Here is a 16,467-nt window from a genome sequence, read left to right on the forward strand (position 1 = left end):
CAAAACAGCATTGACATCTGTCTTTCATCACACAGGCCAGCGAGGAAGGGGTTTACTTTGTTGTTTCACGACAGACCAGACATCAGACCCCTGATATCTTACAGGAGGCTGGATGGCATAACAACAGCAGCCCTCCATCATGCCCCAGTGAGAGAAACCATTTTAACAAGGTATTTTGTTCATACTTTTGGGAATATATCCTTCTAATGTTATTTATGTGTATGAAAATGCATGGCGGTGTCTTAACTTCATTTTGAAGACTGGTATGAAGGGGCTGCATGAGATTAGTTAAAAATGGAGGTCTGCTTTGTTTCCAGAAAGAGCGCCACTCTTTTTCCTAGTCTTGGTCTGGTATTGCAGCTCAGCCCCTGTCTAATCTCATGCTATTCCTTTAATATTCATGAGAATGTTACCTGTGCATTGGTCATGAAGTGTATGCTTAGGAATATTAATCAGAACTTGCTGTAGATGGGGTCAGCACCTCAATCTAGAAGACGCTGGAAACTATATCAGCCATTATGATTGCCTACCTCACATTGACAACAGGACTTTAATAGGACACCAACATTATCATTCATTTAGTATAGTCATGGATGACGGCTAAGAATATATTAATGCATTTCTATATAGAATGCCATTAGGCCAAATGAGCCCTTTAGCATGGATACCACTCCCATAATAAATTTGTGTCCCCATGGCTTCCTGTATGACCTGTCAGCAGACACAGGCTGTTTTACTACCATGTCTGCAGCTCCATTGACAAAAAACAGGCTACATTCTGCACTTGGACCTACAGGGCAAGCACAAGGAATCTACGGCAGGATATTGATGGAACGGCAGTGCTGCTAAGAGGAGCCGGTCTGATAATATCATTATATTATATAATATCATTATATTATAAAACTGCTGCTAATCCAATCCAATATACTATAAGGCCAACTTATCTGCGCCCCTGAACATCATGTGCAGTAGAATAGAGTATATCTTGCCTGTAGTCTTCTGGCAAGGCTTTCCACTAGATTTCGACTTTAGTCATACCGTATGTGAAAACCCACTTCACAATTACAATTCCACAATAATTTTAGAAAGCATATCTGAAATACCTTGTGTCTACTTTTCAATCTTTCTGGTGGAGTTCCTCTGAACACCAGTCCTCGCTTCATTTCTGTAAACTGGCTACCAATTTCTCAGATGGCGCTATGGACACTAAGCTTTGGTAGTCTGAGACACCCACTATCCCTGCTCTCCACTGGCCCAGCCAACAGCAGGGAGGACTGATCAGACTACTCTGGGTACACCGTGTTTTAGTATTCTGAGACACCCACTATCCCTGCTCTCCACTGGCCCAGCCAACAGCAGGGAGGACTGATCAGACTACTCTGGGTACACCGTGTTTTAGTATTCTGAGACACCCACTATCCCTGCTCTCCACTGGTCCAGCCAACAGCAGGGAGGACTGATCAGACTACTCTGGGTACACCGTGTTTTAGTATTCTGAGACACCCACTATCCCTGCCCCCAGCTGGTCCAGCCAACAGCAGGGAGGACTGATCAGACTACTCTGGGTACACCGTGTTTTAGTAGTCTGAGACACCCACTATCCCTGCTCTCCACTGGCCCAGCCAACAGCAGTGAGGACTGTTTCAGGCTACTCTGGGTAAACCATGCTTTGGTAGTCTGAGATCCTCCAGTCTTGGAAAACTAGACAAGAGTGGGACAGTATGTCTTAGTCTACAAAGCATAGTTTAGAAGATGGTGGCCATTTTACAGAAATGATGTGGAGCCTGGAAACCTGGGAAACTGTACTAACTGCACTACAAATATTAGAAAAGGGGACACCACATATTTTAACTAACATTTATCATGATGTTTTTACTTTGTTTGATGTAATAGAACACATAAATAGTGTACTGCCACTCTATACAACTCCTCCACACCTCTGACGTGCTGCTGAGAACTAGAAGATGTCTAGAATGACATTGAATTATGTAGCATTTGCCCCACCTTTACTAAGGGTCCAAGCCCAAGCCCTAAAAACTACAACCCCATATTACTCCCTTACCGAACCTAGTTAGTGTCACAAATTTTCACACTCAGGGCTTTCCAGGCATCTGCAAAACCTAGACTGTCACTGCTCTGAACTGTCCTCATATGGCAGTGCCATGATGGAAATGTGTTTTATTAAGTGACATGTATGTTGTTGTGAAATGTCTTATGCTGCATGATAACACTGTCTTAAAGGAATAGCTCTATTAAACTTATACTAAAACAATGTTATGTTTATGTAGCTAGCAACTAATATTTCTTTCTAGATGCTCCATATTCTTGGTAAGTATGAAGTCATACATAACTATTATATCTTGTGTGTGTATAAGCTGTTACACTTGGCAAAGACTCAAAGCATGGCACAGATAACATGGAATCTACATCAGCCTATCAACATCCTGATGCATTGAGCGTTCTGTATTATCTACAGTATATGCAAGGGGGTTCTATTATTTTAGCACAACCCAGGACCATTTACTGGGTGAATTATTGTTTTCCAGGCTCCATAATATTGAAGCTGTGTCTGCAGGTTATGTTTTCTGTATGTACCAGGAAAGCTCTGAAAGCTCCATAGGCCCCAATTCCATATAGAGATATTCAGTAAAAAAAAATAAAAAAAATAAAAATAAATAAATAAATAAATAAATATATATATATATATATATATATATATATATATATATAATCCTTTTTGTTTTATACATTTGGAACCTATGGGTGACTGATAGGAAAGTAGTCTAAAACTTCAAAGGTTTAAAGAGAGTATTGGAGATTTACTAGACTAAATAAACCTTATTTTTGGCTTAATTTGGACCCAAAACTGGTGTATACACTTTGTATGACATTTGCTATCAGTTGTAGGCTGAGGCCACATATTACAGAAAACCGGTGTTTTTGTTTTTTGTTGCAGATTTTGCAGCATTTTTTTTTTTTTCAGACAAAGCCAAGAGTGAATTTAGGAGAACAGAGAAGAATAAGAACTTCCTATATAATCCTATTCCTTTAGAAACTACTTTTGGCTTTGGCTCAAACCAACAGCGAAATCAGCGAGAAAAAATGCAGCTTTTCGGCAACATGAGGTTTCAACCTTAAAACTTTTTTTGGTCTGGCTTGGAGGACTGGCTTAGTGTGAGAGTATGGTTGACAGAACTGGGGTATGGCGTAAGATGTGACCATGCACATCAAACTGTGCTATACATTTCTGGCACAAAGCAAGTTAGCTAAAAAGTGGTCCAAACGTAGATGTGACAGTCTAAATATGTACCGCATATATCATCCAGCATCAGTCTATTATACCTCATTAGTAGATCTGCTCCATAAACTTTCCCTGACACCGTAATAGACTTCTGGTGACATCGGTTATATGTTTGCTATGTATTTTACTAAATAAGTAATTATTGTAGGATAAAAGATCATTTCGGTCTGTATAAGATATATATTTAATGTAGAATACCATTGGAACATGAATATGGCTGAAATAACTGAACATAAGATTCTTCTTATATGAGAATGTAGTCTACAAAGCCTATGGTTGCCAAACAAGCTTGCATGTACTGTGCAGGATATGGGTTGACTTTGGTGTATATGTGTTTTATTCAGAATTCCCCAACTCTTTTTAGAAGGTATGAGTAATGTTCTAGTTTATTTACCTCAAGTGACAATATGTTACAATAGTGAGAAGGTGCCTAGGTTTTTGCCTATCTGTAAGAGTTAAATGGTGACATCTATGGAGTGTTGGGAATCTAAATTGTAATTCTTTCAAGTTTAGTTGCTGCTTTCTTTTGGATTGCCTTTGAATAGAGAAAGTTTATAGCCAGCTATGTGTGCTGGGTGCCTTGATGTTTAAATAAAATTTATGATGTAATATTTTAGGATTTAGTCATTTGGTTCAGTATCAAAGCTGAGGGTGTGTTCCAACGCCGTGGCTACCACATGCAGGTGGAGCCGTATCCATATGCAGTGGCCAATAATGAATATGTGGATATAACTGAGATATTACCTGCATAATTAAGCAACCATTGGCCACCAGGCTGGGTTTTGGCCATATGCAACATATGAACAGCCTTAGTTAAGTTTTCCAGGTGTATTCAACTGATGGCCTATGCGTTGGACAGGTCATCAATCTTAGATTAGTTGGGATATACCACCCGAGACCATAGCTGTGGGCCCAGGGCAAAGATTTTATAAATGATTCCCCCCCTCCCTCACTATACCTTACAAATACCAGACCCCCGTAAATTATAATGTCCCATTAATGGCTCCCATATGGTATAATGCCTCTTAGTGACATACAATATAATGCTCCTCAGTGTCCTATCACACTATCAAATGCCACTGCAGAGGTATCAGACAATAACAAACCCCCTAGTGGCCCCTAAAACATTATATTACAATGCCTTCCTCCATTCCCCCCCCCCCCCCACAGTATAATGTCCCTTTCCACTTTGACCCACAGTATAATGTCCCCACGCTGACGCCCTGCCATCCCCACAGTGTAATGTCCTTGTTCCAGATGCCCCCCCATATCATGTCCCCTCTAACTCTGTTCAGAAATTTCTGAATAAATTAACAAGTGGGTGTTATGTTGTAGGGATGTATCATCCCTACATAATGTGATTATGTCCAATAAGTGCTCATGGTGTCAGACTATGAAGGGTCACACCCCTTTGACAATGGGAATGGTAACGCCCAGTTGCCAATTGATTCATGCATTACTTAGAGGATCAGCAGAGGGACTATATCAAGAATTATCTCATGGGTAAATATTTTCCTAAAATCGATATGTCAGGAGGACTGTGGATTACTGGTATAGTATATTGTAATGTCCTAATTCCACATCATGAGAATCTTAAATTAGGGAACAATCCAGACAACTGTAGCTAGTAGTTACACAGATAACATGACATGGGGTGCCCATTCATACATATATATGCTCCTTATAGGACAATGTATACTATGTCTCGTCCTCCTTCTTCTATATGGGACCCAAGCTGTATATACAACCCTATCTCTTATAGCCCAATGTAACATGTTATAATAACAGCTGTCAGGGGCTTAACTTCTTTGCTGTGTCTGGATTAAAGCGTAGATCAGGAACCCTGTGACCACATCCCAGCATCTGGTTCATACCACCAGGACTCGTCTTACTATCATTCATCTTTACATCTCAGATGATTGGTTATTGTAGACACAAATGTAAGTGCACGGCTGTGATTTGCACGCTGAGATCTGGAGTGCACAGCTGGGTCACCGATCTGTCTGGACAGGAGGAAGAAATGTCTTTCCTTAATGACGTGTTTAAGCAGCCATTCTTTAAACAAAGATACATCTGGGCAAATTGTTGATAGAAGCGAATCTTACAACCCTATTATAGTGACCTCAATAAAGCATCCATGTAATCAATGTGGTAAAGGACATATAAACAGGAGCGGCGCAAAAGAGGTGAAACAGGCGAAAGCGGTGACAGCAAATGCACAATAAAAAGTAGAAAATAACGTTTAAAAATATGCCATTCCCAGCGGTATGGAGGGAAAGTAAGGCACTGATGGGGTGAACAGCTTTGTTTTAGGGAGTATAGATTTCAGTCATTTTTGTATCGAGTTTTCTGGCATTTTTTTCACTATTTATAATTAGGATCAAACAAAAAAAAAAACAACAAAACAAAACAAAAAAACCACAAATGAATCATGTACATATACACAATAACATAAATTATTACCCACTTAATAACAAATTTTTTTCTCGCTGACTTCGGGCACTTACACACAATTGTATTACTGCTATATACAACTTTTAAGTCATAATCTATTACTCACAGAAGTCTGTCTCCTTATCATGTGCTTCCATTTCTTTGGTTGAAGATTGTGGCATGGATGTCCCATCAAGGCTGGGGGCACATACTTGTGTACTCGCAGCAGGTTAGCCCCTGCGAAATAGTCTGCGGCTCACCCACTGCATAGTACAGTAGCAGTGTAGTGGATGGGATTTAATAAAATCCCATTCACACACTTCAGAAACAATCTCATAGTGCAAAGTGTCAATTTATGTTACGTGTTCAACTGTGGTTTTTAATCTTTGCAATGCCAATGCTTAAAGCTGGGCCATTGGCCTTGAAAGCCATTTTTGGCATATTTTTGCCACATTGGGGTCTGATGCAGAATGTCTGGCATGGACTCAAGTAGAGGTCTTCTTCCTTAGAAGCTTTGTTCCAGAGGGATGATACCTCCAGAAAATGGTATGGTGTGCAGACTCAAGGTGTCTCTAGCCCTCCTTAGTACCCGGCCCCCCATGGACCTCTGTACAGATATAACTTATTACTACAGATAATTTTCATTATACACTTTTTTTTTTAATTCATTCTATTTCATTTATTGGAGTCTCACTGCCATATTAGTCTTACTCTTAACTTTAATAAACCGTCCCCTCTGTCTAGTCTTAGGTCTGTCACTTTACCTGTAATTATATTACATAGATGTTTTTTTTCTCAAAGTACCCATAAAAAATGGGTTTGTAGGTGACAGACTATGGGACCCTGTAATGATCTAGGTATTCAGACAATACACAATTTTTTAAAGGGGTTATACCCCCCAAATATTTATCCTGTATCATAGAAACAATGAAACATAGAAGATTGACTGTATGGGATAGAGGATAAATTGCTGATAACCACTGAGTACCCCACCAATCCTGAGACAGTGGTGCTTTACCCCTGTTGTTACTATAGTGGTGGTGAACACAGACCACCCCTGCTTCATTCACTTCTATGGGAGTGCTGGAGATAGCTGAGTGCTGAACTTTGGTTATCCCTGACACTCCCATGAAGTTAATGGAGAGGCCGTGATTGCAGATGCACCCCTGTTACGTTCAGAACAGGGATAAAGCATCCCCATTCTCAGGATTGTTGGGGAGCAGACCCCAACAATCAGCAATTTATCCTCTATCCCATGTCATCAATCTTCTATGTTTCATTGCTTCTATGATATGAGTGCTAACTTAAAGACACAATGCATGCTTCAAGGCATCCACAAGACATTATTATACCTTTTACAATGAGACCTCTCCAAAAGACCACCTTTTTGTGAAGACCACCTCCTTACCCAGACCACATTTTCTGTGTTGGATCTTCAGTTTTCTAGAAGATTACTGTTTCATCTAATTTTGGGTGGTGATCTATTAATGTATAAACCCTTCTGGATACAGTACACAGCTTCTTACAGGTACCTTATGTTTGCCATCCAATATACGGTAGAAGTAGGGTTTCTTAGGGTAAGCTCACATAGGGTTTTTTGGTCAGGATTTTGAGGCCTTATCTGCCTTAAAATCCTGACCAAAAAGACAGCTCCCATTGAAATTAATGGAGCCGGTCTGGTGTTTTTTCCGGGAGCCGGAACAAGGCGGCTCCCGGAAAAAGAAGCGAGATGCTCCTTCTTCAGGCCTTTTAGCCTCGTGATTCGGCCTGAAGATACTCCTGACTAGGCCTATTTGTTGGGCCTAATCCGGAGTGGAGTGCGCGGCTACCCGTATTTTGGATCATATTTTGGATTGCCTCCACCTCAGATTCCAGTCCAAAAAACTCAGTGTGGACCATACAACTATACATCACTCTGCTCAGCTCCTGCTCTATAACATGTTGCAGACGAGGCACTATGTTCAGTGAGACAGGTTCCCTTTAAAAATCACGGAGGTCCAGCTTATTTGAGTGAACTGCAGAACTTAGGCCATAGATCGCTCCATCATGGATGGTCACAATAATTTGGTTCATACAGAGAAAGAAATCCTGGAAAAGCTCTTAATGTTTAATGAGCGACTATAGAGAGAGCAATGCAGTAATGAACTCTGGTAATGACTGTATTCAGTCAGTAATGCGCTGTTAAAAGCTCATTACATGGAATATGACAGAAGTAGGTCAGCAACATCACTGAAGACTTTTCTCTTTTGGATCCTTTACCAAATCCTTGTGATTTGCTGAATGGAATAAGCGAGGAGATGCAGCAGCCTGCACTGTACTATGTTCACTGACTCTCACGTGTCATGTCAGCAGCTGGAGGGAGCGGTTCGATCTGCTCCGAGTACACATGCAGCTGTGGCTTGTGTGTCAGACACGTGTTACTACTTCCAATTCAGGATTCTCTGATGTAAACAGTCATCTTGCAATAAACATGAAGATCTAGGCACAGGCTGTATTGTGTTGTGTGTCATGCCTGAAAGGGTCATTTTAGAAGGGCAGCCGAGCTACAATAGAGATGTTGCCAAAATGTAAACTGATGATAATGCTCAGAAACGGTTATATGGTGCAGGACGCGTCACGTGGGGCGGATTGTATTGTTTCAACCTTCTGGGTTATTTGAACAAAATGTATCTGTAAGAAAACAGTGTATCTTCTATGTACTGTATATGCATCTAGTAGTTGTGTACATAACATAAATGTGCAGTATTGTGTATTGTTAAAGGGTATGCACACGTTTGTAACCTTTTTATTGTTCCAATACATTTAAACTAAGCAACTTTTCAGAGTCTTAGGCCCGTTCAGGGAGTCCGCTTGGGGACCCCTCCAAACTGAATGCCAAACGCATTAAAAAGTGGAGAGCAGTGAAAGCACACGGACCCCATAGACTATAATTGGGCCTGTGTGTTTTCCGTGTGGTGTCTGCACGAGTCACGCAGAGAGAAACGTACTTCATGAAGTAGATGCGTTGGGGAAATAAAAATGTTGGATAATACCGATAGCCTTTATTTCTTTATTTTTGAGTAATACTTTACAATGAAGGAAAAAAACATTCCTATAGTTTTCTGCAAGCTAGCTGCTGTAGCTCACTGTAAGATACGGTATGGAAGTAATGGACAGGGTCTATAGATAATACCACTATTGAGCAAAAGGCAAAAACTTGATGAATAGACCTCTGCAAATCTAAAGGCTTAGTTTTCACTAAATAATGAATTTGTGTGGCACCAAACTGATGTTTTTGTATCTGGCAAGTTTAGTCATGGTAATGTTTTACTGTATATAAATAACTCTTTATGGACTTTTGTATTGCATAGATCCAGTCTCTTAGTTGGATTGAGTACTAGGCCTATGTGTGTAACAGGGTAGCAGGCATAATGGCTCTTATGGAACCCAACAATTAGAACGTTGATTACGTCATCACTGCCTAATTCCTGTACTGTGATATTATGTATAATATATTATTGCGCTTTTGGGAAATCACTATGTTTATTATCCCTGTACTGTGACATCACTGTGTGTATTATCCCTGTACTGTGACATCACTGTGTATATTATCTCTGTACTGTGACATCACTGTGTGTATTATCCCTGTACTGTGACATCACTGTGTATATTATCCCTGTACTGTGACATCACTGTGTATATTATCCCTGTACTGTGATATCACTGTGTGTACTTTCCCTGTACTGTGACATCACTGTGTATATTATCCCTGTACTGTGACATCACTGTCTGTATTATCCCTGTACTGTGACATCACTGTGTGTATTATGTCTGTACTGTGACATCACTGTGTGTATTATCCCTGTAATGTTACATCACTGTGTATATTATCCCTGTACTGTAACATCACTGTGTATTATGTCTGTACTGTGACATCACTATGTGTATTATGTCTGTACTGTGACATCACTGTGTGTATTATCTCTGTACTGTGACATCACTGTGTGTATTATAACTGTACTGTGACATCACTGTGTATATTATCTCTGCACTGTGATATTATGTTCATATTGCAGTATTGTGATATCAATGTTTCTGTAGGTCTCTGCTGTGACATCACTATGTTTATATTGATGTATTGTGACATTACAGTATTTATTAGGCAGACCAAAAGCAGAATAATATTTTATATTCTTAATCATGATGGAGGAGGGTCCCATGGTTAATCCTTTGTCCATACCTTGACTGAGAGGTGGACACACATTCAGTCAATCAATCCTAAAATCCAAAATCCTAAATTAATGGAATTAGGGGGGCCACATGGTAGCTCAGTGGTTAGCACTGCAGCCTCACAGCGCTGGAGCCCTGGGCTTGAATCCTGCCTAGGGCAAAAAAAAAACCCACCTGCAAGGAGTTTGTATGTTCTCCCCATGTTTGCGTGGATTTCCAACCCATACTCCAAAGACATACTGATGGGGGGGGGATCTACATTAAAAAAAATTAATGGAATTATACCACAAATACTTTTATGTTTAGTCAAATAAAGTCTCTAATTCTAGACAACCTGTCCTTTGACCACCCATACCTTTAGTGCAGTGCTGATCAGTAGGATGTCCCAAGACATCACACTTTCTGTACTTGTTGCCATTGCACATGTTTAGATATTTAGAATTAGACGCTTTCTAGACTGAAGGTAAAATTATTTGCATTCACATTAAAGGGGTTGTCTGGTCAATCAAGTTGGGTCCCACTTTGGGCACAATTTTGGCTTTGTTGTTGTTTGGTTTGCCTGGTAAACGTGTAGTAAGCTGGAAATTTCAAGGGAAATGTAGAATTACATGGCAGCCATTCGGATGAAAGGTCATCCATTTCACCCAAGGACCTGCCATCTCTGCCAGTTTAGGGGTTGCTTGTACAGATTGACTTTCTGTTCAAGCTTAAATGGGGGGACCCAAGCAGAGGAGCCCTTCTATGATGTCTATATGTGTCTGTATGCCCTAAAACAATATATGGGCAGACGTTTTCTTCATGAGTCAACCCTTTCAATAGGAAATACTACATGAAAAAACTAAGCATGCTCCATAATGGGTACTGGGAGCCTCTGTTGTAGGAACTCAGTGTCCCCGTTTTAAAGCCACGCCAACTTGCCTTTAATATTATATCAAGTGGATATACCATACTAGTCGTTCATGGGAAAATCCTTTGATATAAAGAGCTTTAGCTTCCTTGCTTGCCTTTGGTGCTTCATATTTGCATTACTTTTTGATGTTTTTCTGATACTTTGGAGATTATTGTAGACCCATACTAAGCTCAGGGTCCGGTTTTCCAGATCCATGTTTAGTAATGGTCATCTCCTATATTTTAGAATACATCTTTTTATCAGGATAACTTGATTTCTAACCACTATTTTTCTTCTGGCTTTGTTATTTATGGCAGTATATTGTAGTGGGGACATTTGTGTGTATTGGTTTATTGGTTTGTGGTGTTGTATTGTGAGCCAACAATCAATAACATAAGCAGTATTGGTCTACCACATAATTATAGGGACTTGCACAAGAGTAATTCTTTATCCACTATCTGATGCTACACGGATTATCAAAGTCTGGTTTGTTTAGACAGTCCCTTAAATTATCCAGCAGCATCATTATAGCGGACAATATCTGACCATTTATTTCTTCATTCAACGTGGCTTCTGGTGTCAAGGACAATAACTCAATATGTACAAGAGTTACGTGCTATAGGTTTTTCCAAGTCATTGTAATTGGTGATATTATTGGAAGTCTTCTCAATTAGTATAGAGTATATATACTATATATATAGTATAGTTATGTATGGGGTACGTCGGTCACAACTGACTACCTAAAATGGACTTCTAGAGTGTTGCCCTCTTAAAACTCAGGAGACCTGGTGTGAGCGGTAGTTTTCTTAAAGTCTTTTGGAGATACTTTCAATAATGTGAATGTTATTTCTATGTCTCATTGTCATAACTTTCATCACTGTCTTACCAGAATACTAATCGAACAGTTCTATGTGTGGAGAAGGTTGTGAACATCATTAAGGACCATACAGAGTCATTGGGCATGACAGTGGCAGGTGGCGTATCCAACTGGGAGTGGGACCTGCCTATTTTTGTCACAAGCGTAGACCCTGATGGAGTCATTGGCAGAGACGGGAGAATAAAGACAGGTAATCTTATTTGTCAAGCCATATTATTATTATTACTATATATATATATATATATATATATATATATATATATATATATATATATGTATATATATATATATCAGCATTAATTCCATGTTGCTTTATAGATACAGGTTTACATACTGTATATAGCCAAAGATATGGCACAAGGAAAGTGTCTGGGCTCAAGTTATTTCAATATTGTAAATGAACTACAGTAAAACTATCTTAGGTCTGAGGTCGCACATTGTGAAATCCAGTGTATTTTGTTGTTGTGCAAAAACACAGAATTTTCCGGTCCCAGCAAAGTGATTGAGATTTCATTTAATCTCCTGCTCACATTGTAAAATAAACCCTGTGGAAATGCAGCATTTTCCAAAACATGTGCGTTTTCTCTATAGATTTATATGAGGGTAGGCGAAAATGCTAAAACAGCAGTGAAAAACAAGTGTTTTTAGGATTGTATTTATTGCATTTTTTTATCAATGTTTGTCCAAAGTCTTAAAGGATTTTTTCCAGATTAAAACTGTTGATCTAATAATAGAGTCATCAATATCAGATGAGCTGTTCTGAGAGAATGAAGCAGGAAGCAGATAGCTCTGTTCTCCTTGTAGTGGCTAGACCTGGTACTGCAGATCAGCTCCAATTTATCTGTATGTGCACCAAGCTGCAGTGACTCAGTTCTGCCACTACACAGAGAACAGCGCTGTCTGCTTCCTGCTCCAGTCACTGTGGGGCTACCAGGTGTTAGATCGCCACAGATCTGATATTAATGAACTATCTCTAGAATAGCTCATCAGATTTGCGATTTTATGGGTAATACAATTTTTTGGGAAAACGGTCTTGTCAGAAGAGATGACATATGCTCTTTAAAGTGTCTGTTTCTATTCAGTTCTGGAGATAGAACTTGTATAGCTGAGATCTATAGGAACACAGGGAAATAAAAGTGATGAAAAGATTGTGTCTCCTGACTTGTCCTCATTTACAGACTCTGCTTTGGCCATTTCTGCTCCAATTAGAATCATTGTCAGCTTCTTCTGGCTTAGTGGCTGCTGGCTTCCATCAATGATCAGTACATTGCAGGGTGAAGTATGTGTGATGGGGTCCTGAGTCACTCACTTATCTGCGTTGTGTGCACATTCCAGATTTCCCACGACAGGCCCAGTACTGAGTGCAGTCTCCCACTTTCCTGTAAACTCTGTCAAACAAGATGTATCATCGCACAAGTGACAGGATTTTTTTGTTACTGGAAGGGTCAGGGATGCTTAGCAGTCACTACTTTGATGCAGCTTTCTCCTTCGTGTGCTGCTCTCCCATGGGGGGGTGTTTGTGGTGCTAGTGGAATGTTGACGTGCTGCACATAGTCGCCTTCCTGCTGTCACAAGGCAATGTCACGCGTCCTGACACCTACTAGTCTAAACACAATACATATATAATAGGTTACATGTGTAGAACAAGAAATCAGACCACGTCTCAGAATTAAAGGAGAGGTTTCTGACCATAGACTTTTCTGAGATGTTTCATACTGGGAACCCAAGTGTTGGGCAATGAACTGAACGAATTGAACCTGGCAATGGGATTCATAGATAGTTTACTGCCATTCCCACGTTGAAATTGAAAGCGGTTATTAGGAGGTAAGGCTCGGTTCACACCAGCACTTGGATTCCGTTCAGGGATTCCGTCACCGAGTCCACTTGAAAAATACGTAGGCATGACTTTTCTCTCCGCATTTTTCAGATGGAAACCGAATGGAAACCCGATAGACCCTATTATAGTCTATGTGGTCTGCAGGTCTATGTGGATAAGTGATTTGTATGTGGATTGGGTTTCCATTTTTTGTGTTCTGAAATGGACCCGAAGAACAGAAACCCAAGCACAGGTTAAGCTTTATTACTAATATACATCCTGGTCCACTGTCACGGTCACATGACTCATTTCACTCGACTCAATGGACCGGCGGTCCAAGTAGAGGGAAATCAGTGACATCAGTAAGAGTTGAAGTGGCTGGAGGGGAGACAGAGGAAGGAAAGTCCTGGGGTACATATTAGGAATAAAGCTTATCTAGTGCAGGGAATGTACTGGTAAGCTTTATTATTCCCCGGACAACCCCTTTAATATCAGTAATGGTCAGAGAACACCGATTTCCCTGGCAGTTGCTTACTTGAGCATGTTAGGTCAGCTTTCCATTAAAATTATACCGGGACCAGTCTATTGTTGGCCTAGGTGGAGGCCAATGTTCCAAATCCACCCACTCCACCCATTTACAATGATGTAGCTATTTATTTTACCAGTATTGTCTGTACATACAGTGCAGCATGGTTTTGTGTTTGTGTGTATCTTTATAGCTGCTGGAATGAATGGGAGGTCATGGGCGTAAATGACAATATAGTCATTACAATAAATATGAATAGATTCTCATAGTATTCAGAATGTAATGAGAATGCAGCCCCCTACTTCTGAGACCATACTATAGAAAGATAGAAGAGATGTATACAGAGGCATTTATATATATATGTCTACAGTGTTCCTAGAGGCTTCTAGCAGAATTGTAGAGCTGTTATAAAATCCAGCTCATTCTGCCCCAGTCTACACAGCAAAGCTGAAAAATGGACAACAGAAAACAGGAAGTATCAGCCTATTGTTTCTGCTTCAGCGACCATATTGGCACTTGCTATATTTAAAAATATGCTTTCTGAAAAGGAACTGGTGACATCCTTCACCAATTCCTTACCAGAAACTGCTGAGGCCACTTAACAGTCACGAGAGCCTCTCTACTTCTAACATTAGGGGAAAGGGAATGGACCACACAAAGGAGCACCAAAGATAAGACAGTATGATTTTTTTTTTACACTCACCGCAGCCAGCCCTGAGTTTTCTGTACAACCCCTTTAAACTCTAAGAACTTCTTATGCTAAGACTTTCTTTGTTTCCTTCATTCACAGGTGACATTTTACTAAACGTCAATGGTGTAGACCTAACAGGAGTCAGCCGTAGTGAAGCCGTGTCACTACTAAAAAACTCATCCTCCTCATGTGTGGTTCTAAGGGCCCTGGAAACAAAAGAGTATGAACCAGAGGAAGATATCAGCAGCGACTCCCCACTCATGGAGCCAGTCCAAAATGGCTTTGAAAACAGAGAATGGTCACCAGTCTGGGTCATGTGGCTGAAGCTGCCTCGGTAGGTTTTGACATTTCATCTCCTACAAGAGTGGGTGGAAAGATTTATGTTTCTTGGGCTGTTCCCTCCCCCGGGCTTATTATTCACTATGGTGATGTGTCCTAATTGATGCCAGATTTGGCTTCAGAACTTTGCATAACAGAGTGTTTTCTTTTTCTAATTGGATGTGTGTAGGGTTGTAGCTAAGACTTTGCACAGGAAGCACCGGCTGATAAAAATATGTTCCCATTTGTGAGGCCTTGCTCATATTCCGTTGCCATTCCTCTGTGACTGCACATTTGTCAATTGATCACAATACGCCCGCAGCAACAAATGTGTATAAGCTGCCAATAGAGCGTTATTATTGTGGTTAGATATATGTCAAGTACATGGACTACACATGCATGCTGAAAGATTATTAGAACATCAAAAAAATCTATCTGTGACAGGCTCCTGGTGATAACTATTTTTAGTCTAAGGCTAAGGCCCCACATGCTGGAAACGCCGCGCTAAAGAGCTGCGGGAACAACTGTGGTATGAATGCATCGCGGTTCTTCCCACAGCGCTTTGAACAGAAAGTGTTTCTGTAGATATAATTGACATGCTGCGATTTTCAAAACCGCAACGGTTTTGTTAATCGCAGCATGTCCGCGCTGCTATTTTTTCCGCAAAGTGGGCATGAAATTTGCATGATTCCCATCCACATTGCAAGTACTGTGAAACGCCGCAATTTTTCCTCTGGTGTCTCTGCCACAGGCAAATCGCAGCGGCCTAAGGTTATACACTGCATTTTTTGTTGCAGATTTTCTGTATTTTGGGGGGCCAAAGCAAGGACTGGATTTAGCAGGAAGGGAGTGGATAAAAGAACTCCCTTTATATTTCCCAGTTTTTCTGAATCTGCTCTTGGCTGTGGCTCAAAAAACTGCAGCAAAATCTGCATTAAAAAAAAGTAGCTTCTCTACTGTGCGTCAGTCTTAGGCTGAGTTCAGATAGAACTCATTCGGGTGTCAGGGCCCATAGCAATGAATGGGACTGTACTTGTGGAATGACAATTGTGTGTAAGAACTATGGTTGTGTGCAGGAGGCCTTAGGCTCCATTCTCACGAAATAACGTGCCGCTCATTTAGACATGTATACATGTGTCAGAGCGCGGCACTTCAAAACAGATTCCATTGATTTCAATGGGTGCCGGCTTACGCGCACTACTCATTGAAATCAATGGGAGGCTTTATAACCCATTGATTTCAATGTATTACGCGCGTAAGCCGGCACCGATTGAAATCAATGGGATCTGTTTTGAAGCGCCGCGCTGACACGTGTATACGTGTCTAAATGAGCGGCGTGTTACTCCATGAGAACAGAGCCTTACAGTTGTCTCTCCTGTCATTTCTATTTTGCAGCTACTAATATCC

The 16,467-nt window shown here is 40.5% G+C and overlaps 1 protein-coding gene across 7 annotated transcripts in view; it reads left to right on the top strand.

Annotated features, from left to right (window-relative positions):
* Positions 1-16,467, top strand: part of LNX1 (ligand of numb-protein X 1) — a 303,671-nt gene that overhangs the window by 121,604 nt on the left and 165,600 nt on the right. For 6 of the 7 annotated variants that reach the window (XR_012711843.1, XM_075259615.1, XM_075259635.1 and 3 more), the window contains 3 exons: positions 36-170; positions 11,722-11,899; positions 14,842-15,076. Coding sequence is in view for 6 of the 7 variants with exons in the window: in XM_075259615.1 (XP_075115716.1) it covers positions 36-170; positions 11,722-11,899; positions 14,842-15,076 (548 nt within the window). In the remaining variant the exon portion in view is untranslated. The remainder of the gene's footprint in view (positions 1-35; positions 171-11,721; positions 11,900-14,841; positions 15,077-16,467) is intronic. The other variant, XM_075259653.1, reaches the window with a different exon arrangement.

The sequence above is a fragment of the Leptodactylus fuscus genome, chromosome 1 (assembly GCF_031893055.1).
Source record: "Leptodactylus fuscus isolate aLepFus1 chromosome 1, aLepFus1.hap2, whole genome shotgun sequence".
Classification (NCBI taxonomy): domain Eukaryota; kingdom Metazoa; phylum Chordata; class Amphibia; order Anura; family Leptodactylidae; genus Leptodactylus; species Leptodactylus fuscus.